This window comes from Ruditapes philippinarum, unplaced genomic scaffold (assembly GCF_026571515.1).
Source record: "Ruditapes philippinarum isolate M1 unplaced genomic scaffold, ASM2657151v2 ctg3210_1_1_1_1, whole genome shotgun sequence".
In the NCBI taxonomy this organism is placed as follows: Eukaryota; Metazoa; Mollusca; class Bivalvia; order Venerida; family Veneridae; genus Ruditapes; species Ruditapes philippinarum.
Window position 1 is genome coordinate 99614 of NW_026852736.1, and position 25177 is coordinate 124790.

At 30.9% G+C, this 25177-nt stretch overlaps 1 protein-coding gene across 5 annotated transcripts in view; it reads left to right on the top strand.

Moving 5' to 3' along the window:
* Positions 1–25177, top strand: part of LOC132722749 (uncharacterized) — a 52621-nt gene that overhangs the window by 21818 nt on the left and 5626 nt on the right. The window contains exons 1-3 of one of the 5 annotated variants that reach the window (XM_060707310.1): positions 21185–21229; positions 21453–21557; positions 22545–24480. The exons of 1 other annotated variant lie outside the window; for it this stretch is intronic. In XM_060707310.1, coding sequence (XP_060563293.1) covers positions 22604–23407 — 804 coding nt within the window. In that variant the 5' untranslated portion in view covers positions 21185–21229; positions 21453–21557; positions 22545–22603 and the 3' untranslated portion in view covers positions 23408–24480. Of the gene's footprint in view, positions 1–21109; positions 21230–21452; positions 21558–22544; positions 24481–25177 lie in introns of those variants that run through there. 3 more of the 5 variants (XM_060707302.1, XM_060707295.1, XM_060707321.1) reach the window with 3 other exon arrangements.

The window sequence follows — 25177 nt, forward strand, 5'->3', positions numbered from 1 at the left end:
TGAAAATTGTAACGACCATTGGAAACATGGAATTTATTCAGAAAATCATTAAAATAATAAGACAGACCCTGGTAAAAATGTATATCATTCTATATCATACATATTTTTTTTATCATTTTATATCTATCACTCTATATATATTGATATATTCAGTATTATACGATATTACGTTATCTGTTTCATCGCAAAATGTGTAAAAATGTTCATCTCACTATATGTTTTCTAGATTTGTTGAAAAAGACCGTGCAACTGTCTTCCCAGCATCATGTTTTCAGACGAATACAATTGTTCTATTCTCGCAGTTATTTTTCGTGAAATTTACCAATGTTCTGCTTCAATGAAAGTATAATATCTTGCAATTACCCTGTTTAAATGCTTTTCGATAAAACACTTGAAACACTTAAGAATCACAATAAATGTCTAGGTTATTTGCTAGGTTGCTAGGGGTTGTCCAATCCCTGAATAAGACATTAATATTTCGTTAGATACATTTGTAATCGCCTCCGTGGTCGATGGGTTAGAGTCGATGAGTACATGTAAATACCAGTCATATTAACACGTCTGTGAATATTTCAAAGTTTAACCACTTTATGTTAAATCTTGAATTCTGCTTAAATTAAGTGATTGAGGACGTGTACAACATATTGCACTTTCCAGTAAGATCCTTCGCCCATAAAAGTAAGAGAAACGGAAATGCTAAAGAACGCTCAAAACAACAAGATTGAAAATGTTGCAGGCTTGGTTTGATTTAGACTTTTTATAGACGGCACTGACAAGTGTAAGTTTCTTAAGATATTCTGTTGTTTTTATTCTGTTTGTTTTTGGTTTTGTTGTTGTTGTTTTTTGTTCTATTTTCTAGACTGTGTTAAAATTCTGACAAAGAAGGCAGTGTCTTGATAATAGAGTTATTTTATTATTTACAGCTTGAGTTTGATTGTTCAGTGAGTCTTAAATACATATCAATAAATGTTGAAATAATAATGTGAAATTAATTAACATTTTCCTACTGAAACAAACTTTTTCAGAGAATTCTATAGTTTTGTTTTTGAATGTGATACCTATACATTGACGCTGTGCACTTTCACTTTAAAAAAAGCATATTTAATCACATTAAAATTGACAAATATCTCTTCTGCTTTCCTAATATAGCATTTCCTTTTAATATTGTCTAGACAGCGTACTTTTCCCTGACATACCGCTGCTTTTTGTATTCATTCTTCCATAATGAAGTATCGCCTCATTTACTACAATTTATTCTGGTAAAATGAACGTTTAAATTCTTAGAATATACAGTTCAGTATTTCTTGAACGGTCCTTTGTCCAACAAAAGTTCACTAAATACCAGGCTTTGTAATCAATATGTGTATGTATCGAATATATAACTGATAATCGAACTGGATTAATAGATGTTCGTCTGTGTTCATTTTTTATAAGCTAACGTCATTTCTTCAATGCAATGTAATTTTAATTGAAATGTACAATTACTAAATATCTGTCAATTGTCCTACGTAATATATCGACATACTATAATAAAAGTGTATTTTATGTCTACGTTGAAAAAAAAAGTGGAAATAACATATTATTTACAGTTTCCCCAATAGAAAAAAAAATGTTCATTTATTAATATCCAAAATATTGATAATATTGTATATGAACGCAGATAATATTTTAAAAGATATGATAATATTACTGTCCAATTAATCTTCAGAAGGTCTTAAAAGACTTTGGTAAATTTTATATTCAAATGTCTTTATTTTATTAAGTGTTTTTTTTATAGAATGAAAGTACCCTGAATTTCTCAAAAAGCTCTTAAGCTGTTAACGTTTTATGAACACTTCAATTACTCGCCTTCCAGATACCAAGTATTGTGTCAATGACAGTCTATTTTCTGTGATGTGTCCATATAATTGATAAGAAAATTGTGCACTCTTACTGAATGTTTCTTACATGAATGAAAACCTAGACATAATTTTCTCGGACGGATTTAACAAACTATTGTGTAATATACCTTGCAGTACATTTTGAAATAGCACAGTTACTGTAAAGATATTATGGTATAATGCCGATAGCTAAAAAACGTAGAAAGTTGGGCTATCTCAATATTATGGAAATGTCTTTATAAAACAGTGAAATTTTTACACCTTTGTACTAAATACATTAGTCAGTTATTTCAATCAATAGTATGCAAAATCTACGTACTTGCTACAATAATTGACAGCGAATAAACCTCCAAAGTAAATCCATTATTATACATTATATTTATATGTGCAATTCCAGCAAATATTATATTATATTATATAGATATTTTAAAGCTAAATTTTGTCGGGGGCTGCGTTCTGTGAATGTCGCCTGGTCTTGTTGATCTCTGTTCTCATTGCCATGGTCCATGTACTTTCAATTTAAAATAGAAGATAAAAGTTAATAAACTGCATAGGACAAGTAAATCTATAACACTATTAAGAATCATTTGACAGAGTTCCTTTCCTTGAATAACAGGGTAAATGCTTTCTTTCATAATCCAATTATTTGTAGACAGTGTATTGATGATCGTCTCAGAAAACAAGGATGAGAACGATAAATGCCAATACTTATTAAACAAAATTTTCATATATCTGCTCATACAGACTATACTGATTTACATTTCTTTGAGATAAATATCTGATATGTATATCCGCTTGGATGTCTGATTATTACAAAAAAAAGTTCATATGTTATATAAAAAGGGAAAAAAACATCTTAACACATTACTTTATGTCCACAAACTAAAATGTGACCATATTCAGTAATGGCAGTATTTGGTGATTTGTTCCTAAATAGATTTTTGTTATTGTGCGTTAAGAGATGTCTAGACATGGGGATTGTCTTCATCTTAACTGTACACTAAATGGCACCATAAAACCTGAAATAGATACAACTGTCACTACAGTCGTATCTAAGTTTCAATTGATTTATTTCACATAATAAACGATTGATGGGCTGTTGTTGAAAGAAACTATATCACTTTTAAACTGTGTCATGGACAGATCCTAAGCAGATATTCTATACAGAAAATGGACAACTCTACATTTACATATATATTATATTTTTTATACAAGAATTTCTTCTAGCCAAGGCTGACACTTGGGTGCAGGTTATTAAAGGGGAGTACAGTACGTTTCTGTACAATTTGTAAAATATCGGCTTTTAGATTAACCTCTGATATATCTTAAAGTTTCATTCTTTTTTCCCTTTTTAATAGAAATAGTGTGTCTCAAAGTACAGCTTTCTAAAAATCATTTCTCCAATTCTCTTCTAGTGTTGTATGCTAATACTTAATGTAATAATAACACTATCTAGTAGACAGTTTACTTTTAATGTAATTCAAAGATTAGATATAAATGATACCTATGCTATTTGCCGTTAAAGAAAATGTCTGTGCACAGAACATTGATCCTTACAATAAACCATTGCGTTTCAAAAAAGTTTTGGTTCTATATTTCAGTCCACCGCCACGATTATAGTGCATAGATATTTGGCATGTGACATACCTTCTGGTCTGCAAAATAATGTGTGTGAAGAATTTGACATGCAGGGATAAACGGAGAATTGCAGTAATGTTTATACTTGCGTTATCGTACGTAAGTCAGGTGGTTTTGACACCTGGTGATGCTTTAAGATTGTAACATCTGATATTGAGCTTATGACACACCAAATATGAACTAATTACTTTATTCTGCAATTTTTAATTTGACCTTTCCAAGCAAAGTATTTCAGGAGGAAGGCACACCAAGGTCATCATGTCTTTCTTATTTTCTATTAAAATTTAGTGGGAAAATATTGTTTCTCTATAAATCCTGATAGAGACATTTTTGTTTTATTACTATTTATATTATAAGTGATATTTTTGTTTGCTTATTTGTTTGTCTGCTTGGTGTGTGTGCTGGTTAGTTGATCTGTTTTTGGTTTCGTGTTTGTTATATATTTTTACAAGTTTTATTTCTGTCTTCATTATAATTTTCATGTTTTATCATTAGAATATTTTATTAATAATTTGGCATCCTTACATTTCAATGTATTACAACCAACCCTATTATTTCTTTTCAGTTATTTTGAGATCACTCATTCTGATTTACCAATGATTGAAAGTCTGCAGTATGCCATACAATACACTCAGTTAATGCAAGACCATCATTCTATTTGCTATAAAGACTTAAAGAGATTTTGTTTTGACAAACACTTATTTTGTTTGACAAGTTTCATCTGAAATAAACGAGTGCTTATATAAATGTTTTCGTACAATAAACACTTTGAAACCAATTTGTTTCACAATAATTGCAAATATTTACTAAAATTACTACACCGTTTCCGTCAAATGTACACAAACACTTAAAGACATAGGTTTATTAATTATATATCAGCAATATATGTCCATGTTATCAGTGCATCTTCTTTCTGGTGAATATATTTAAAGAACAAATTACCAATATAGGATTTTCGTTATATGAAGTGTACCATATGTCTGCTATATTAGCCAATAATACAATTTAGACTGAAAGCTCTTGGAATCGGCCTTTAGACACAGTTCACAAAGATTGATATCCTATTTTGAGAAGTAAATAAAATTTATGAGAAAATAAACTTGAAAATATTTTTGCTGTGATAATTCATGTAGTGCAAGGCATACACCATATCTAAAACCGAATTTATTAAGTAAACCTTAAATGTATTTACCTGACAAATAATAAGATCGTGTATCCAGTTTAATCATCATCTGGAATAAGGTTATTACTACATTACATAATAATTATAAAATGTCACTTCAAAATAAAATTAGAATGCGTTACACACCATTGACAATTAACCTTAGGACAAAGAAAACTGACTATATTTCATTTCTTATTAAGAATTATGACCGTATGGAAAGACAACCAGTCAGCTTTGCTTAAAATAATACAAACCAAACAAGGCATGGAAGAACTTAATCGATAGACATATGTCTGTAGTTTGTAATGCGGCTGTTTCCCTTTTATTTGTTTACTTGGTTTAGTCGTTGCGTTCGCGGTAAGTAAATATAGGCGCAATGTTTTAGACATTCAATGTAAGTGATTAAATAAACACTTAAGAAGACTTTTTATAAGTAATAAATTCAGGTCTTACATGTAATTTGGCGAAATGGCTGTTCAAAAACTAATGTCTTGTACGAATAAAACACGCATTGTTTTATATTGTAATATAGCACCATTACGGGATATTTCTATCGCTACCCCTTTCTCTGTCGTCACAATACGCAATCCCTAGAAAAAAAAGTGAGCCGATCAGTGGACATGCTCTGGAGTTTAACCTATACCTGTATTCCAGTTAAAGCACGTTGCATGTATATCCTTTTAAACTCTGACATATTTTCAACAGAAAGGTCCCAAAAATATAATACAATGATTAAATAAACATTTTTGAAGACGATTAATAAGTAAAAAATGTTCAATTTACTTACATAAAGTTTGGCAAAATAACTGATCAAAGACCAATGTCTTGTAAGCATAAAAAGACATTGTTTTATGTTATTATAATAGCACAATGACGATAACGAGTGTGTTTCTCCTCTGTATAAGCGTCTTGTCCAATCCCATCAATTATTCATTACAAGATGTGAATGTCTATACTTATATACAACCAGTACTTTTATCAAGCGATCTCGTTATTCTTTTGACAGCATCTTCGAGAAACTTATCTTCGAGAAACTTATTGACAATGGAGAAAAAGACAATGGAATGTGGTAAACAAACGATGTAATGATGATTTCCATTTCCATCATCTCGTATTCTGTATTTCATTTGGTATAGTTTAAGGCTCATTGTGACACAATGGCGATAAGTAATTCTACATTTGTTTTTTGTTGTTGTTGTTTTTTGGGTTTTTTCTTTGTTGTTTTCGTTTTTTTTTCATTTACACAAAGAAAACAATAAGGCATTCGGTCCTTTTTTGAAAGCCCAAAAGTTTTATTTCATTTCATTGAAGTGGGGCGAAAATGTTGTATGAATTGCGTATGAATATGAATAACATTGGTTCGTCCAAGACGGAGTTTCATCTTGATTTGACTTTTAATCTAGTTAACGATAAAACGTGAATACACATATTTACGGGATCTATTAATACAACTTTTTCATTTCTTTTTCAATTATCAAAATAAAGGCCAGGTCATGTATTACGGTTTTATAAACATGAGATTATTACCAAAGGAATCGAAAGTCGGTTGACCTGTCTTTGCTGTTGGTAGCTCCTATTTTGGTTCACCAAATCAACACCATTTCAACACCTGTTAGTTTGAATCGACTACTTCAAATTCAAATAAATTCTCAAATATTCAACACAATTCAAATGTTAGATGATAAAACGTGCTTTCTTTGGAACGAAATTTGGACATTTTTACGAGTTTAGTAACTCGGTTTTGGGAATATAATAGACAGTTTATTAACAACCTTCTCTGCAAAATAGTGCTGAGAACAATGAATGTCTATGAAAATAAAAGAAAATGTCTATCATACATACAGCGGCCAAGAAATTCTCAGCAAGTCAATAAAATACAATTATGTATTTCTCTTTAATACGAACACAGTCTACTTACTTACAATTTGGCTTAATAAACGCGCATTTTTCTTTAGAGTAGGACTTCACGTGGCTTAGTTGATTAAGGTAGATTGCAATGAAAACATTACATGTGTATGTATAAGTATTAACACCTTTTAGTGACGTTAATTGTAAAACTTAATTTAAGAAGTCATGAGATATATCTAAGCTGAGATTCTTGCTTGTATCACAATGAGTGTGCAACACAACATAAATTGCATAACTTTTTCATTGTAAAACTCGTTGTGTTTCCTTTTTATTCCCCCATCTTTGATATATCTCCAGTAATTTAAACTTACAAGTATACCTAAATTGGATCACAATTTGATGACAGTCTTGAATTTTGTTTAAATTGATATTGTTTGTAATAAAACATTCTCATGTTAAGGTTATTTGATATTTTTTATTCTTTACCAAATCGAATAAAGTAACAATTATATCACTCATTGTCAAACTATATCTTTATTTGTGTAAGGTTTGCTTATAAATGAGTATTAACAATCATTTAAATTTGATCATCCTGTAATGTATAACTTCCTTTTCAAAAAGTTATTAGAGAAAAAAAATGATACTGAGCATTATATTACATGAAACGTGTAAATAACAAACGGTCCAAGACAGTTAACCTTTCTTTTGCTAGAGTCTTAATCATTCAGATCATAACAGGTTTCATATGTTTAGATATCCGATCAGTCACGTTCAATTGCAATTTAAATGTACGAGTAGAACCGTCATGTGATGTAATGAAGCTTTTTGTCAGCAGGTTCCGTACGTTTCTTTTATTGATTGTAAGTAATATTGTCTTTGCGCATGTACAAGAAATTTAAAATGGAAATGTCAAAATCCAAACATAAATAATATAAGACTGAGTTTAATTAATATACGCACATAACGAATAATGAATATACTTAAAACAAAGCCCTTAAATGTATGTTAATTTAACCGTGTTGTTATTTTTCTTTTGTAAGAAAAAAGTTCAACTTTCGTAAATACATTATGTATGGATGTTTTGGAGTGTGCAGCTACGCAATAATCCTGTTGTGTTTTTCATTAACAATCATAGTTCACCGTACGTCTTATCAACCCAAAGACTTAGAAAGCATGAAATGCTAAGAAAGAAATTGTTGCTTTATCGAGGGAAATGCATATTTTTTCATGAGCTTTCTAAGATTGCCGGTAATATTTTTGATCTGCCTACTTACAATTAAAACTTGATAAAATTTATTACAGTAAGGTATAGTTCTGTCAAACGCACATGGACCGGCAGTACAAAATTGTAACCTTTGGTTTTATAATGCCAGTAATATTTTATTGTTTTTATATATCATTGTCCCGAAGAGAAAATAATTTTCGCTGTAACAGAACTTGTTGAAAAATCAATTTCAAAATTATTTTTTTTCAAAATGATACATAACATACATTTAACATCCAATTTGTTATCTTGTATTTTGGTCTTTTAATTATTTGTTTTTATTTTAAAACAATATAAAGATTTCGTTTTTAAGTATGTAACCAATTAAACAATGAGACACACAGATACTTTCTTATGCACAATAAGAAATAGTTACGACGGACACTAAATAGATCTAATAAAGTTTCCTTTTAAAAGGAAAGGCTTGCTCAGTTGTGCTTTCATCCCAACCCTTTAAAATTGTTTTTTTTTGTTTCAATTTATTATCACAATTTTTTTTTTGTATTACGGTATTTGTATATCATAAAGGGTTTATTTAGTTGTTTTTTTTTGTAAAAACGAATATTTTTTGTCAAAACGATTTGAAAGTATAAAACTGATAAAGAAAATAATAAATCGTAAAAATACTAACGTGGAGATCTATCTATCATACTGAAGGGAAACAAGTGTGCACATTTTATTTCCACTTTTTTCACAGAGAAATCATTCGTTTTGGCAGTTGCTAATTTCATTTATATAGCAGCTTTATAGACAAGTATATGCACTAAAATACTTCGTTACCTGGAACCAATTAATAAGCATGTATCAACTATGTTACACGATCACAGATACGATGCGCTATCTGTAGATCAGCACGTGGTAAGGTTAATGATATGCATGGGCTATTTTTAGATTACCTCACCAAGACGTTGAATTGCGTTTAGTAGATCTAAATATAACTCGATCATGCACTAATATTCTGTGTGATTTGGTCTTTGGAGACGGAATACTCTTACAGTAACCATGCTCTAATATTGAATATTGTATAAAACTAATACAGACAAAAACAATTATAAAAGAAACTAACTTTTGCGTCTTGAAAAAGAATTGAAACGGAACAATTTCGTTTATAATTTATTACGGTTTAAACCGATAAATCAAGTAAAAATAGAAATCCTATTTACATATTTAAACAAACTTGGATTACCGAAGTAACTAGAATAGCTTTGATTTCCGTCTGATTCCGCAGTATGACGGAATCGCCCGAATTGTCACGATTGCAATCGGAACTACATCGGCTATTATCATTTATCCGAAGAGTGACGGAAAAGGCCGAAAAGTTTCGATTGGCACGATTGCAGCTGGTTTCCCGTTCAATCATGCACTAACAAATGTAAGCAGGAAACCACCTAACCGGAACAACTTTTCCAAAACAGATGGCTTGCAGCCGTGGCTGCAAGCCAATAAAGTAATAGATGTAGTATTTCGTGATAGGAAACCGTTCTTACATCAAGTAGTCACATTTGTTACTCGTGCAGACAAGAGTTTTTGTCATTAATCTCATTTGTTGTCTTCTTGCCGGATATAGCACTATCTATAATGTATAGAAACTGATTGATAAGTTTTTGTACCTCCTTTCGTTCGAATCTGTACAAAGAAAATACTACATGGCGTGTAATAGTTCACCTCGTGCTCAGTCAAATGAAAGTGTGAGTTTAAATTACAGGCAATTACGTGTAATTATAACATAAGGGTGAAAGATTTCATACGTTAGTATCCATTGATATTCAAATCGCAACAGTCTTCAAAACAAATGAACTTGTAAAAATTAATGTAAATTTTGTATGTCATTTTCATAATTTATTAGTAAGTAAAATGCTGTCATTATCTCTTAAACATATTTTAAAACTGCTGTCTAACTGGTGTTCATGCATTCGTGTAACAATACATGTCATAGTAGATCAAGGGAAGTTAATATGTTACTCAACAAAATAACAAAAGTGACGCAGTTGATGTTCGTTGTGCCCTTACGTCGGGATATAAGTACACGTTCTGGTTATTGATCTTGATGTATGGTTATCAATGATATACATTTTAGAAGTATGACCTAATACACAAACAATGAGAGATAATAATGATAAAAAGTTCACCTTTGTTGATAAACTATTTTAAGCGATATAAAATAATAATTGCTAAATTCAGATGTTTCATATAATACAATGAGCATCGAATCACGAGAATAAAGTATGACTTAATACACAATGGTAGATAATAATGATAATAAGTTCACCTATGTTGATAAAGCATTTTAACCGATATGAAATAACAATTGCTAAATTATGACGCTTAAAATAATACAAAGAGCATCGAATCACGAGAATAAATAAAAATTTATTTTCAAAACAAAGTGTGTGACATAAGTGATACAACATATTGTGAATTAAAATGACAAACCTTTCGCCCAGTCTAATGGACATATTTGGTCTTTACGTAACTTGATATTGCTATGTCGACTTAAAAGTAAGTCAGTAGCAGGCACAGAGTTTAACTACCTTAATCCCAAAACCAAAAAAAGATTTATCACTTCTTTCAAACTGGCGGCCAATAAGTTTATTAAACGTTGACTATAAACTACTAAGTGAAGTAATTGCTTATAGAATTAAACGTGTACTAAATAACTTGATCGACAATAGCCGAACTGGATTTATTAAAGGCAGATACATTGGTGAAAATATAAGATTGATATATGATGTAATCGAGTACGCAGAACAAAACGAAAAACCTGGAATATTATTTTTTGCTGATTTTGAAAAAGCTTTCGATTGTTTGAATCATAATTTCATTTTAAAAACACTCGATCTATTTAACTTTGGACCAAATTTAAAAATCCGGCCAAGTTCAAGTTTATAATACCAACTTAAGAGTTATATAAAGTTGTATAAGGATCCCAGATCAGTGTCAGGTAAAATATTCATAATTCTTTATTGCATACAAACTTCCTGATAGGATTACATTTCGACGTCTGCTTGGTACAGAATTCAATACCCGTCTGACCCATTAGCTTAAATAGAATAGGAGCGCGCGACCAAGTACTTGTGACGTCACTCGCTACCAGAAACATATCGTGGTGAACGATTAGGCTTACCTGGAACTCGCATATCTTGATAAATACCGAGAGTAAAAAGCTAAAATCGGTCTCAAAAAGGAGCTAAAATTTATATGATTGACAGAAAAACAAAAATGCAAAAATGACATAATAAATATCTTTGAAATTAGAGTAATTATTTTAGTTTTGGAAAATCAAACACTTTGTAAATTTATGCCTATGTAATATTCATAAATGGTTCTAGATAAGAACTGATAAATATGTAAATTGTATCTATACTATTCAAACAATATAGCATTGAATGAAAATTTCGTGAAATCTATCAGAACGGCGAATAATCCAGTCTTCCTTGAGAAGACAGTACTTTTATTTCAAAAACAGTGACACTTAACATGATATATAACATCAACATACAATCATTGGAAAGAAATAATGCAACAAAAATAAACAAATAATCGGTTAACTTGCTTAACGTTTATATTCACATTTCTAATGTGCATAAAAATCATAATTTATGGACGTATTTATGCATGTGTCATTTCCTATAAACTAGTTAAACGTAGTGACAAAATTTAATCACCTTGACCAAACTTTGCGTATCCAATATTTTTCTCACTTCAAATCATATTTAAGATAGCGATCTTTCAGTCTTTAAGTATCAATATCTGGTAAAAAATGACCCCTCGACAGCATTAAAAACAGCAAAATTACATGAATATTACAGACTCGGTTTTATTTAGTTAGTACACGAGTCAGTACATGAGGGCTTATAAAAAATTCAATATCCCTCAAGCTGCTTATCACCGGCTTGAGCGGTACTTAATTTTTATCACTTGATCCTGGAGTACCAGAAAAAATATAACAACATTGAAGTAAGGTACGAAACAACTTTTGCGGCTGCCACACAGCACTTGACACCTGCTGTTGTGATGTATAAATGTGTAGTAAAAGGTTATCCATCGGAAGCATTAAAAACAGCAGAATTCCATGAAAAGATCTCTCAAAATGTAATAAATTCGGGTTAAAAAGTTATTTCACATTGTCTAGTACCATACTGATTATCATGGACTATTTTACAGCTGAAAAATATATATTGGACGAGGCGCTAGGTTTGACAGTTGTGGTCGATATCATCCGATATAACTAAACAAATCATAACAAGCTATATGATTTCTGGCACAGCATCGCTTGTTTCCAAATCAGTATTATGTGTGAGTGTGGGAAGGGCATACGCTTCGGCACAAATCATTTGTGTTTGGCTCCTATAGATTTTATTAGAACAAAAATCACCATCAGCTCCTCTGCACCTAGTAAGAACCTAGCGTATAAAAGTACACTCAGAGAAAACGACAATTTCCAGATGAAGGTTTTGCTATAATTACCCTTTTTTATTAATTAAGTAACTCTTGAGCTCTTCCGATTGCCAAACATGTTTTTCTCGTTGTCTTAATACGTCACATTCTTTGTTCAAATTTAGTTAAAAGCTCACTGAGTTATAAAGTCCTACGTAGGACTTTATAAGTAGGACTTTATAAGATATTTAGGAGATAAATAAAACCTAATTAGTAGTTTTAAAGTCCTACGTACTAGTTTAAAAGTCCTACGTAGGAGTTTATAACTCCTACGTAGGACTTTATAAAGTCCTACGTAGGAGTTATAAACTCCTAATTAGGCTTTTTAACTCCTACGTAGGAGTTATAAAGTCCTACGTAGGAGTTTGTAAGTCTTACGTAGGACTTTAAAACTCCTATTTAAGTTTTTATATCTCCTACGTAGGAGATATAAAGTCCTACGTAGGACTAATAAAATCATCCGTAGGACTTACAATCTCCTACGTAGGAGTTATAAACACCTAATTAGGCTTTTTTTATATCATTCATAGAACATGTTAAATTGGCACCAGGACGCTTCCGTAAATATGGCCTGTCAAAAATAAAAAAAATCGGATTGTTTGAATCATAATACTACGATTTTTTAAATTGCTCGATTCTGAAAGTATTATAAATCAAGATAAACCCTGCGATTTATAATACTTTATCATATACGAGTATATAACAATGGTGATATTTCGTTTTTTCACGAAATGTTATCTTGTAATTATGAAATAGTAGTTCAATTTTACGATCTGTTTACTCGTTCGTACAATATACATTTGGGTTTTGACGAAGTTTTTACAAAAGTTTACTTCGATTTTAAAAAAATATATGGTATTGGATGGGTGTAAGTTTAATTCTGAATTTATTAAATAGGTTAAATGATATTATAATATGCGCGCCACTGACTAGCTTTATATTTACATTTAATCATCGAATTCCATACATTTAATTATGAAGCTAAAGGAGTATAATATTCTACTTATTACATGTCCAAAATAATAACTGCTTACAGTTTAATGCATCGTAAGACCGTTTTAATAAAGTCACAGAAGCATCATGGTTATGTGATAAATGTTAAAGTACGAAAAAAAAACACTGTCACTGGGCACCGTAGTAAATCTTTCTTCTCACAGTTAATTTTTCGATATTAATGAAATATTCAATATGTGTACAATTGCTGATTTATCGAGTTTACAATGTATTATTATAATTGGATAAGCATTTTATAATTGTAAGACATCAGTGTATTCCGTAGAAAAATCTGATAATTTATTGACATACAATTGCTTTAAACAATGATACAATACATTTAATTATAATAGCTCTTAATAGTAATGTGCGGTTACGTAAGTATAATTGTTTCAATGAAATAGAAAATTGTTACGATTTACTTTCAGTCAATTAATCGGTTAAAATTCAGGTTATGAATAATTTGTGTACATCCGATATTATTTACCGTACGTAAACGTTTTACTTTCAAACGGACATTATGTTCATGCAAGGAAACAAGTGAAAGTCAAAATGAGTTTATGGTTTGCCATAATTCCTTTCAATTTGATAATATTTGTGCATGAGTGAAAATAACTCACGTGGACCTAGGAAAATTCTGTAAAATTAATATGCCTCGAATTTGACCTGTAACGCTCCATCAATAAAACAGCGGGTCAGTCTTATGAAATTTTCGGCATATTTATATCTTATCATTAACATTTATCAGTATCAACTGTTGGTCAGTCACCATTACGAGAGTCACTCTTTTGAAGAATAGTCACCTGAGTTTCACTTGACTATGAAAATGAGCGTAGTATCACTTAAATGTGGTGTTTTTCGATATTTCATACTGGGAATTGATTAATAACAAGCAATATTTTTTTTTTGCAAAATACCATAGGGGCGAGCTTAAGAAAACGTTCTGTTCTAGTTCTCTCCCCTGGCCGCAATCACTGATGAATTAATGCAAAGCGGTGAAGAAAATACATTAAAATGTTTGTAGTTTAAACATATTTATTTAAGCTCAATTGCGAAACAAGCTCTTGCAACTTATATTAATCACTTTGAAGTCCGCTTCCTGGAACCAACCAGCACTGGTGACACATCAAGAAATATGTTCGTGACCCGAGAAGGGCCCAAGCCCATAATCTCTGGGTTGAGAGGCAGACACCTTATATACCAGGCCACAGCTTCCCATTAAAATGTTTGTTAGGTATAAAAAATTATAAAACATGTCATATAAGCAACCACAGAACAAATAATTACGTCCTCAGCTCTCCGCCTCAGGTGTTATTAGTTCTCAGGTTGCACTATTATTATTCAATATTACTCTGAGGGACATGTGTAATTTTTATGAAAGTTTAGGTTTCTTTTATTTCAAATACTTCAATTACTTCACTTTCAATTTATGTTCAATTTGTTTTGCAGTCAAAATTATCAAAACGCTGGATTATCTTGCTGAAAAGAAAAGGTTGATTTGTGTTGGGATGTATTTGAATAATGATTACATTGCGTTTGTTGATCGTTAAAATTCGGTCCTTATCGTCACCAATACAGAAGATCAATCATTCAAAGAAATTGATCTTGTTCAACTTCTGCCAGTTAAATACCGAGACCAAAAAGACCAAAATCCAAAGAACATACCAAACCCGTCGGATGTAAACAAAGGATTCGAAGATGACCAGCTGTTGATTACATATACAGGCAAGGATTTCTCCCTCGCTATTGCATGAAGGCTTGATGAGGCTAAGATGGAATTAAGTTCTGTTCTGTCTGTTTTGAAAATCAAGTACAGGACAAGGTCTGTCGTAGCAATAGATAAATATAACGTTTGCGACACTACAGAGTACAGTTTCATCATCAAGAATAAATACGACAACGATGGGCTTCTAATGACAGATGGTAAAGGAAATGTCTATTATGGTGATGGACACAGTTTTGTTGGGTGCTACTGGGATGGAAAATAATTCAAGAAACATTTCGATCGACTGATTTCTACAAATATGCAATGGACATTCCACGTGGATCTGCCATTGAACCCACCTCAGGGCGAATATTTATATAGTTACACTGATTTGTCAATTGTTATTTTTGGTATTTCTAGCGACGGGAGAGACTTACAAACAGAGGTGTCTGACAAAGGGAAGCAGTATGGCGACATAGACTTCAACTCACATGGCAACATATTCTTTACTACGTTTTGGGAAGAAAATGAATGGCCGATCCTATATGGACTTGAGGCTAAATCAGCGTAAAATGAAAATAGAGATGGTATCAAAAGTTAGATCATAGTCGATACTTTTTATGACACATTTATGATTAAGAAATTGGAATTGCATTATATATACATATACATGAATAATCATTTTATCTAATTATTAATATTATTTGTGCTTACATAAAGATTAAAATATTTCTTCGGTATCTATACACACAGTAAAGAAAAAGTTTTTATGCAAATATGTGTCCTATTCTAAAGGGTGAACATTATTCTTTGTATTACTGAAATTTTGAAACGGTTTATTATATTATGTGCAGTCTTGTGTTAGATGATTTAAGTCACCAAAGTCAATTTTAAACACGTTTTGTAATGTCTTACTGTTTAGAATTGAAATAGTGCATCTTTAGATTTACCTACATCATTTGTGAATGTATGTCGTGAAATATAACTACCGTAGTAGAATAATAAGAAAACTGTTTTTATCTTGAAATCAACGGTTATAAAGCTAATTCATGTCATATTTCCATAAAAAATTTAAAATTAGTTTAAAAAATGTAAAATACGCTTTTTTTCATGATTTTATGGTGAATTATCGAAAGAGATGAAACATGAAATGTCTGGTTAAATACTGCTCGTAAACATAATAAGATGTTCCGGAACCAAATGCTTATATATGCTACATTTAGTAGGATTTTACCAGTAAACAATGCCACTAGTTAATAAGAAAATATTTCTTTCACACATGTACTGGTATTTAAGTATTATTCGTTTTCAAAATTCAAACAAAAAATTATAAGCTGCATTCAACAAAAATATAGCTTTATACAATGTTATATACTTTAACTGATACTATGGTGTGTATTTATAAAATAAACATTATTGAAACAAATCAATGAACTTGTTTTGACTTTTATTTCTTGAGGCGATAGGCCTGAACAAAAATACCTCTGAGGTTTTGTATGCTTAGAATCGTTATTATGAATGAATGTCATCTAAATTGTAATTGTTACCGATAAGGAAGTGTTTTTGTTCAACAAAACTTTGACTTATAAATGCACTTACATGTCCTCGTTTTGTTGTGTTACTGAACACACATTATACTAGTAGCCACCGGCCCTTTAACAACGTATTTTATTTATTTTTACTCTTCGGTTCGTTCCTTTTCATGGTTATCCCCGTTTACATTACTTGTCAATGCAGTAATATTGACCGAGAAGCACTTGCCTATCAGTCTATCAATGGTAGAATAAGACGGATAAAATCAAGATTATTTCAAATAATTATTGGAGTCATTAAACTACTGTTTTATAGTTATATTCTATGGCAAATACTATATATATAGAATAACACCATAGATACACTTACTTTATTGAAAGTTTGTAGATCCATTAATGAAAAAATACATACATTGTAAGGCTGATATTAAATGTTAGAAAGGCCTCGGATAAAGCTTCATGAGATGAAATAGCCTAACCACAAATGTGTCCGAATGCGAAAAGTGACAAGGTTGAAAAGCGAGACATCCTATTAAGCAAATAAACTAATTACATTTGAGAAACGACCCTTCCTTTTATTGGGGGCAATTAATTTGCATACATGTTTTTTCTTTATTTTGTGACAGGAAACAAGTATATCAAGTTTGTAGTGAATAGGTTTTATAGTTTCTGAGAAAACATCAATTTTACTCCATACTTCATTTAATGGTTACTTTTACATTCTTCCATAAACCATTGATATTAATTATACTCATACTCTAAAGTATTACGATGTGTACATAAAATGCTTTAATATCATCTTAGACATGACAAAAAGAATTATTAACTAAAATGTAAGAAATAGGGCAAATATCAACAAAATATGCGCATTGTGAGTAAAATCAACGAAGAAAACTTGGGTCCCCATGACATTTAATGCAATAAACATCAAATTACCTCGAAAATGAATCGTTTTAAGCCTACAAAGTGAAACTATTCTGGATAACAACGATGATCCACAAAACAACCAAGTTAGTATTTGCTAACTCCATAAATTTAACGTAGGTGCATGTAACAGTATTTAATCTTCAGATTTGTATTCTAAAAGCTACAATTCAAAATTTTCTGACCTAATGATGATCGTCTGCTACATTTTGATATATTTCAATGACGGTAATCTACTCATTAGTGGTTTATAAAGGTAAGCACAAGGAGGCAAATTATAATGATTAAAATCATGAGAAACTGTTTACATGCCACATTCAAATAGTAGTTTTCTTTATGAATTATGTAAATGCAGGAAAAGGAATGTGCATCAAATTTATACAAGTCATTGGAAGCTTACAACCTAGAGAAAAACGAAAACATAGTAATATATATCACGATGCTCTAGAGTTTATAAAATCAAATATGTCCTCCGCTCTTTACAATTTCACGTATCAACACTATTATCAACTACTTGAAAAATTGCATGATAAAGTTTCGTCTTTTTTTAACATAAGATTGTACTGTGCCATCATGTTTACACCTAAATGTGCAGCTCTGCTATTTTCGGCGCCAATTAATTCACCAATCAGAATCGAAACCACACATAGTTTATTGTCGTGGATTTTTACACAAGGTGCACCAGATGACCCTTCTCTCAATTTTTCCGAATGAAACGAATCTGACGACATGTCAATATTTCTCCAACTCAGGCATGTTGTTTATTCCTTTTTCAACTTGTTTTTGTAACAGTACATTTAAGCTAATTTGATGCATCAGCCAAACATGCAAACATAGTTGTGACTTAGAATTCATTTATGTCTCACAAGTATGGTTCTTGTTATCTCATGGCAGCTGTTGTTTCAAAATTCACTAACGCATGAAATAGGACACAGGAAAGCATCACCGTCGAAAGAAAACATGATATACAGTCTTCAAGTACAAGTAACATGGTTTGATTGCCTTATAATTTCATGTCTATGAATAATGTAAAAGGGAATTTATTGATGTAAAATACACTAATTCAATTATAGTTTGGGTCAACATGCCAAGTTGGGTCCACGACACAGGAACTATTGTCTTTTGATGGACAAACGACCACATTGCAGATCTGTTCGTTCAAAGTACCTAAAGGCACGGACAATGTTCGAAATAGATATCTTGACAACAAGAATTTGTAAAAGAGTTACCAACATCCCCACCTAAAGGAAATTTTACACGAAGCACAGACTATTAAATGATTGGTCAATATTGTCCAAAACTGAATGTCTGGTCAATATATTTCTCTGGTCAATATTGCCAAATATTACATGCTTCGTCAATATTGCCCAAAACAGTTTTTTGATAACTTTAACAGTGATTACATAAGTATAGACTAAACAATGGACTCTACTTTGTACATAAATTTATGCACAAGGTAAAATACATTTTTCATGCAGATAGTCCTTTTGTAATTAAAGCGACACGCGTAAAAATATTTCATTTTTTACATTTATTTACAAATATGCACAAATTTATAATCTTTGCGTATTTTTGAATGTGTGGGTTACGTCATTTTATATAAATTTCATAAATCTTTACGTAAACGTAAGACCGTCGGTGTTATAAACCATTTTCTGCCTTCATGTCATCTAACAAAATCATACACACTTTTTAACATGGCTTAAGATTAATAAGGAAGTAAATTTTCCTTCATACGTTAAACAAATAAATGTATGTTAGTGTGTTCATTGACATGAAACCTCAAACATTTGTAAACTGATAGACTTATACTAGTACATGAGCAAATGTAGCCTTTTCCAAACTGCTCAAGTTATTTTTTTTTATTTTTTTCTCTCATGCTATCGTGGTATTTAAAATCCTGTGTAAAATAAGTGATACCATATAAGCGAACTAAAAGAATAAACATTTCACCCAGCCTAGTGTACCTTTCAAATTGTATTGACACATATCTAAAATTATGAATCAGTGTATGGTTAATTCACGGATAAAAGTTATTAGCTACTTATCAAAATAATACTTACGTCAATTATATTGTTTCGTTTATCTTGTACTTATTTGTTATCGACCATAATCGCAATACGGACAAAGTTTAAATTCATAGATATGAAATCTATATATTTCGCACACTTATTATATTTGAGTTTGGAAAATCATACACTTTGTAAATTAAGGCCTACATTATGTTCATAAATGGTTCTCGATAAGAATTAAGAAATATGTGAAATGTATTTATACTATTCAAACAATATATCATTGCATGATTAAATACAAAATTCGTGAAATCTATCAGAACCGGGAATGATCCAGTTTTCTTACAAAACAGTACTGTTCAGTAGTTTTCAAAACAGTTACAAGTTTTACATAATATCAATATAATAGTCATATTAAAGAAATAGCTCAACAAAAAGAAAGATATAATCGATTAACATACGTAAAGTTTATATTCAATTTTGTAACGCGCCTGAAAATCATAATTTAAGAACCTGTTCAAGCATGTGTCATTCGATTCGAACTTATTAAACGTAGTGACAAAATTTTTTTCCTGGACCAAACAGTACGTATCAAATATACTCAATGCTCATCATATTTTAGATACCGATCTTGTTTCTTTAAGTATCAATATCTGGTAAAAAGTGATCCCTCGGAAGCATTAAAAACAGAAAAATTACATGAAAATTGCAGATTCTGTTTGATTTAGTATGTACATGAGATATTATCAAAAAGTTCAACTTCCCTAACGCCCCTAGCACTGGCTTAAACGGGACTCAATTCTCAACACTTACAAGTAAAGAATGTTGCAATTTTTTACGGCTTCCACACAGTACTTAACACCTGCTGTTGTGATGTATAAACATTTGTTAAGAACAGCAAAATTCCATGAAAATTGCAGACCTGGTTTGATGACTTTATTTTAAAAAAAAATATTCAATTACAAGGGTAGTAGAAATGGATGTCCTTTCTGTCGAGTGGCATGTTTGTTTGTGATCCATATATGGATATTGCAAAACATGCAAAGATATATCTTAAAACAATTATTTTAAACCTTACAAAATGCAATTTAGGAACTTCGGGCGTTTTCACCATGTGATCTTCCATATTAGTCTTTTTGTGTCAACCTGATCAATTAAGCCCTCCTCGTTATTTTCCGAGTCTAAATAAATACATATCAAATTGATATTATACTCCTCCAAACCACGTCATTCATTTACAGAGTCAAAATATATTAATTGTATGTCATATTGTACACGAAGTAGCTGAAGTTCTTTCAAAATATCAGTTAATTTGCATTGTGAATTTAAAAGGTTATTTTACATTGTCTAGTACAATACTGATTATTTCGAACTCATTCACATTTGCAAAACATATATTGGATGAGGCACTAGGTTTGACAGCTGTGACAATTAAGATAAATAAAGAATTGAGTATTGAACACAAAAAATCAAAACAACCTTATATAATTACTGACACAGTATCGCTTGTCAATGCGGTAAGGCCACAAAGTCCTGCATAAATCAGTTGTGTTTGGCTCTTATAGATTGTATTAGAGAATCGTTACAGCCCGCACCTCTCAACATAGTGTGACTTGGCGTGTCAAAGTCCACTGGAGTAAAATGAAGTCTAAATATTAAGTTATCGGTAATATTTAATAATTCTTGTTCCCTTCCGATGAACAAACGTATTGTTATCGTTGCCTTAATACGTCATTTTGATTGTTCGTTTTTAGTTAAAAGTGCACTCACAAATTAAAAAAGAGCACACTTGACAGGACTACAGTAGAAACAATAAGAAATATGTATTCAGGTAAGTATATATTTTGTAGAGGCTGAGATTAAAAGACAACATAATTTTGTTGAAGTTTATATTGTTATATAAAAATTTATCTTGATATAAATACTATGCTTAAATTTAATATAAGAAAATATTGATAATTGCTACACAGTCTCTTTGTTAAATGAATATAAAATAACAAGTTTTGACTTCACAAAAAGTATAGATGATATGTTTAAAATTATACACACAACAGATGGTCAAAATATGAATATATAGTGCCATTAAAAAGCGGAAGCTATTTTAAGAAAAAAGATCAACATTACCTGACATGTTATAGGGACTGCAGCTTCACATACAAGTTTGTTCATTCTATTATTTAAATACGACATATTCAGTTAGAATTTCATAGATGTTAATAAATTTCAGTGATTTAAATATTTACTCTACGATGAACGTAGTATATCTTTAACAAATTACACACAATCACCAGCGTTATCACTCTGATCACTTTAGACACCGGTGTTTTAATTCATAAGCAATACATTAAACATTATATTATCTTATAAGTGTGCAGTTATAATTGGTCTCATATGTGTGTCAACACCTCGTTGTTTGTTCCTAATTATACCTTATCATGGGATGGATGAAAGAAAAGCTTTATTATATGTTGCTATTATTCGCAGATGCCATTCGGCCAATCAGAGATTCTTACTTTCACGCCGTTTGAACAATTGAAGTATTTTTTCACAGCTGCAGAAAGACCTCTTGCATATTTCGGTTTAAGTTAGCAAAATTGTTAATTAAATAATAATGATAATGACAATTATAATTTTAGAAATATGGCTTGTCAAAGATAAAAAGACAGAATTGTTTGAATTGTTTGAACCATAATATTATTTTTACTAAATTGCTTGATTCTGAACTAAATGCGGCTTTATTTTGTTGTTTTCTTTAATATTTTATTATATATATCATAATAAATTATTTAGAAGATCTAGATATTTTTCGTGAAAACTAAAGACATCGGTAATAACGAAATATTTCATTTTTACAATCTGTTTTCTCATAGTTTCGTTGTACAAAATTGGTAACATGATATTAAATTTTGTCCATAATATCATTTTATTCGCCGGGTGGCATACATTTAGTACTAAAGCTATAGCAGTAAAATATTCTATTTATCACATTTCCAAAATGATTTAGCAGTAGATGTATCGGCTATAAATCAGGTCATGCCCTGCTAGTTTAATTACTTTATCATTGTTGTGCTTCCATAGAAATATCCAATGATATTACTGGATTCTTTTTATTTCACCTGCTTCACTACGATTTTTTTGTTTTGCAGTCAGAGAAATCAAAACGCTTGATTATCTTGCAGACAAGAACAGGTTGATTGTTGCCGGGATGTATCTGAAAAATGATCACATTGCGTTTGTTGATCGTAAAAACTCGGTCCTAATCGTTACAAATACAGAGAATCAATCCTTCAGAGAACTTGATCTTGTCCAACTTCTGCCAGACCAATATCGAGCCAAAAATGCAAAGAACATACCAAAACCGTCGGATGTAAACAAAGGATTCGAAGATGACCAGCTTTTGATTACCTATACAAATACCTATACAGGCAATGATTTCTCACTGGCTATTGCATGTAGGTTTGATGTGGGCATGATAGAATTAGGTCCTCCTCTGCATGTTGTGAGAATCAATGCCTGGACAAGGTCTGTCATAGCAATAGATAAAGATAACGTTTGCGCACTTACAGAATACAATGTCATCATCAAGAATAAAGATGACAACGATGATGCTCAAGTTACGTCTTATGACCGCATAAAAAGTGACAAAGGAGGGCTTCTCATGACAGATGGTCAAGGAAACTTCTATTATGGTGATGGACACAGTTTTGTTTGGTGCTACTGGGATGGAATAAATATTGACGAAAGAAATCGATTGACAGATAATGCCCAATGTTCGATAAAATTTCCACGTGGATCTGCCATTGAACCCACCTCAGGACGAATATTTATATGCACTGATTTGTCATTTGCTATTTATAGTATTTCTAGCGACTGGGGAGACGTAAAAGAAGAGGTGTCTGGCAAAGGGAAGCAGTATGGCGACATAGACTTCAACTCCCATGGCAACAGATTCTTTACTACGTTTTGGAAGGATAATGAATGGCCGATCCTTTATGGACTTGAGGCTTAATGTACATCATATGGGAATAGAGATAATATCCAAAGTTTGACCATAGTCGATACTTTTTATGACACATATTTGTGATTAAGAAATCGGAATTGTATCAAATAACATTGTTGCCTTGCTTACTATATACATATACATCCATAATCAGTATTATTTTATCTAATTATTATTATTATTTGTGCTTACCTAAAGAATAAAGTATTTCTTCGGTATCAATACACACAGTAAAGAAAACGTGTTTATGCAAATATGTATCCTATTCAAAAGGGTGAACATTATTCTTTGTATTACTGAATATTTGAAACGGTTTATTATATGCAGTCTTGTGTTAGATGATTTAAGTCACCAAAGTCATTTTAAACACGTTTTGTAATGTCTTACTGTTTAGAATTGAAATAGTGCACCTTTGGATTTACCTACATATCGTCCATAATTTGTGAATGTATGTCGTGATATATAACTATCGTAGTAGAATAATAAGAAAATTGTTTTAATCTTGAAATCAAACGGTATAAAGCTATATTCCATGTCATGTTTAAAAAAAAAATTAAAAATAGTTTAAGAATGTAAAATACGCTTTTTTCATAATTTTACGGTGAATTATCGAAAGAGCTGAAACATGAAATGTCTGTTTAATACTGCTCGTAAACAGAATAAAATGTTCCGGAGCAAAATGCTTATTTTGCTTAATATATGCTACATTTAGTAGGATTTTACCAGTAAACAATACCACTAGTTAATAAGAAAATATTGCTTTCACACGTGTACTCGCATTTTAGTATTATTCGTTTTCAAAATTCAAACAAAAAATTAGAAACTGCATTCAACAGAGATATAGCTTAATATACTTTAACTGATGCTATGGTGTGTATTTTATAAAATAGAAATTATTGAAACAAAGCAATGAACTTGTTTTAACTTATATTTCTTGAGGCGATAGGCCTGAACAAAAAATACCACTGAAGTATGGTATGCTTAGAATCGTTATTATGAATGAGTGTCATCTAAATTGTAATTGTTACCGATAAGGAAGTTATTTTGTTAAACAAAACTTTGACTTATAAATATACTTACATGTCCTCGTTTTGTTGTGTTACTGAACACACATTATACTAGTAGCCACTGGCCCTTTAATAACGTATTTGATTTATTTTTACTATTCGGTTCGTTCCTTTTCATGGTTATCCCCGTTTACATTCCTTGTCAATGCCGTAATATTGGCCGGGAAGCACCTGCTTATCAGTTTTACAATGGTAGAATAAGACGGATGAAATCAAGATTATTTCAAATCATTATTAAAGCCATTAGACAACTGTTTTATAGTTATATTCTATGGCAAATACTATATATAGAACACCTTAGATACATTTATATTATTGAAAGTTTGAATATCCATTATTGAAAAAATACATTCTTTGTAAGACTGATATTAATTGTTAGAAAGGCCTCTGATAAAGCTTCATGAGATGAATTAGCATAACCACAAATGTGTCCGAATGCGAAAAGTGACAAGGTTTAAAAGCGAGAGAATTCATCATTTTAAGCAAATAAAAAAAATACAATTGAGTTACGACCCTTCCTTTTATTCGGGCAAATTTATGTGCAGATATCTTTTTTTTCTTTATTTTGTGACAATAAACAAGGATATCAAGTTTGTAGCGAATAGGTGTTATAGTTTCTGAAAAAAAAACGTCGAAGCTGACGAAAGTGTCATGGCAGAAGCTCCATGTTTTCTTTCTTCGAAAAGTGGAACAAAAGAAATGTAGAAATTTT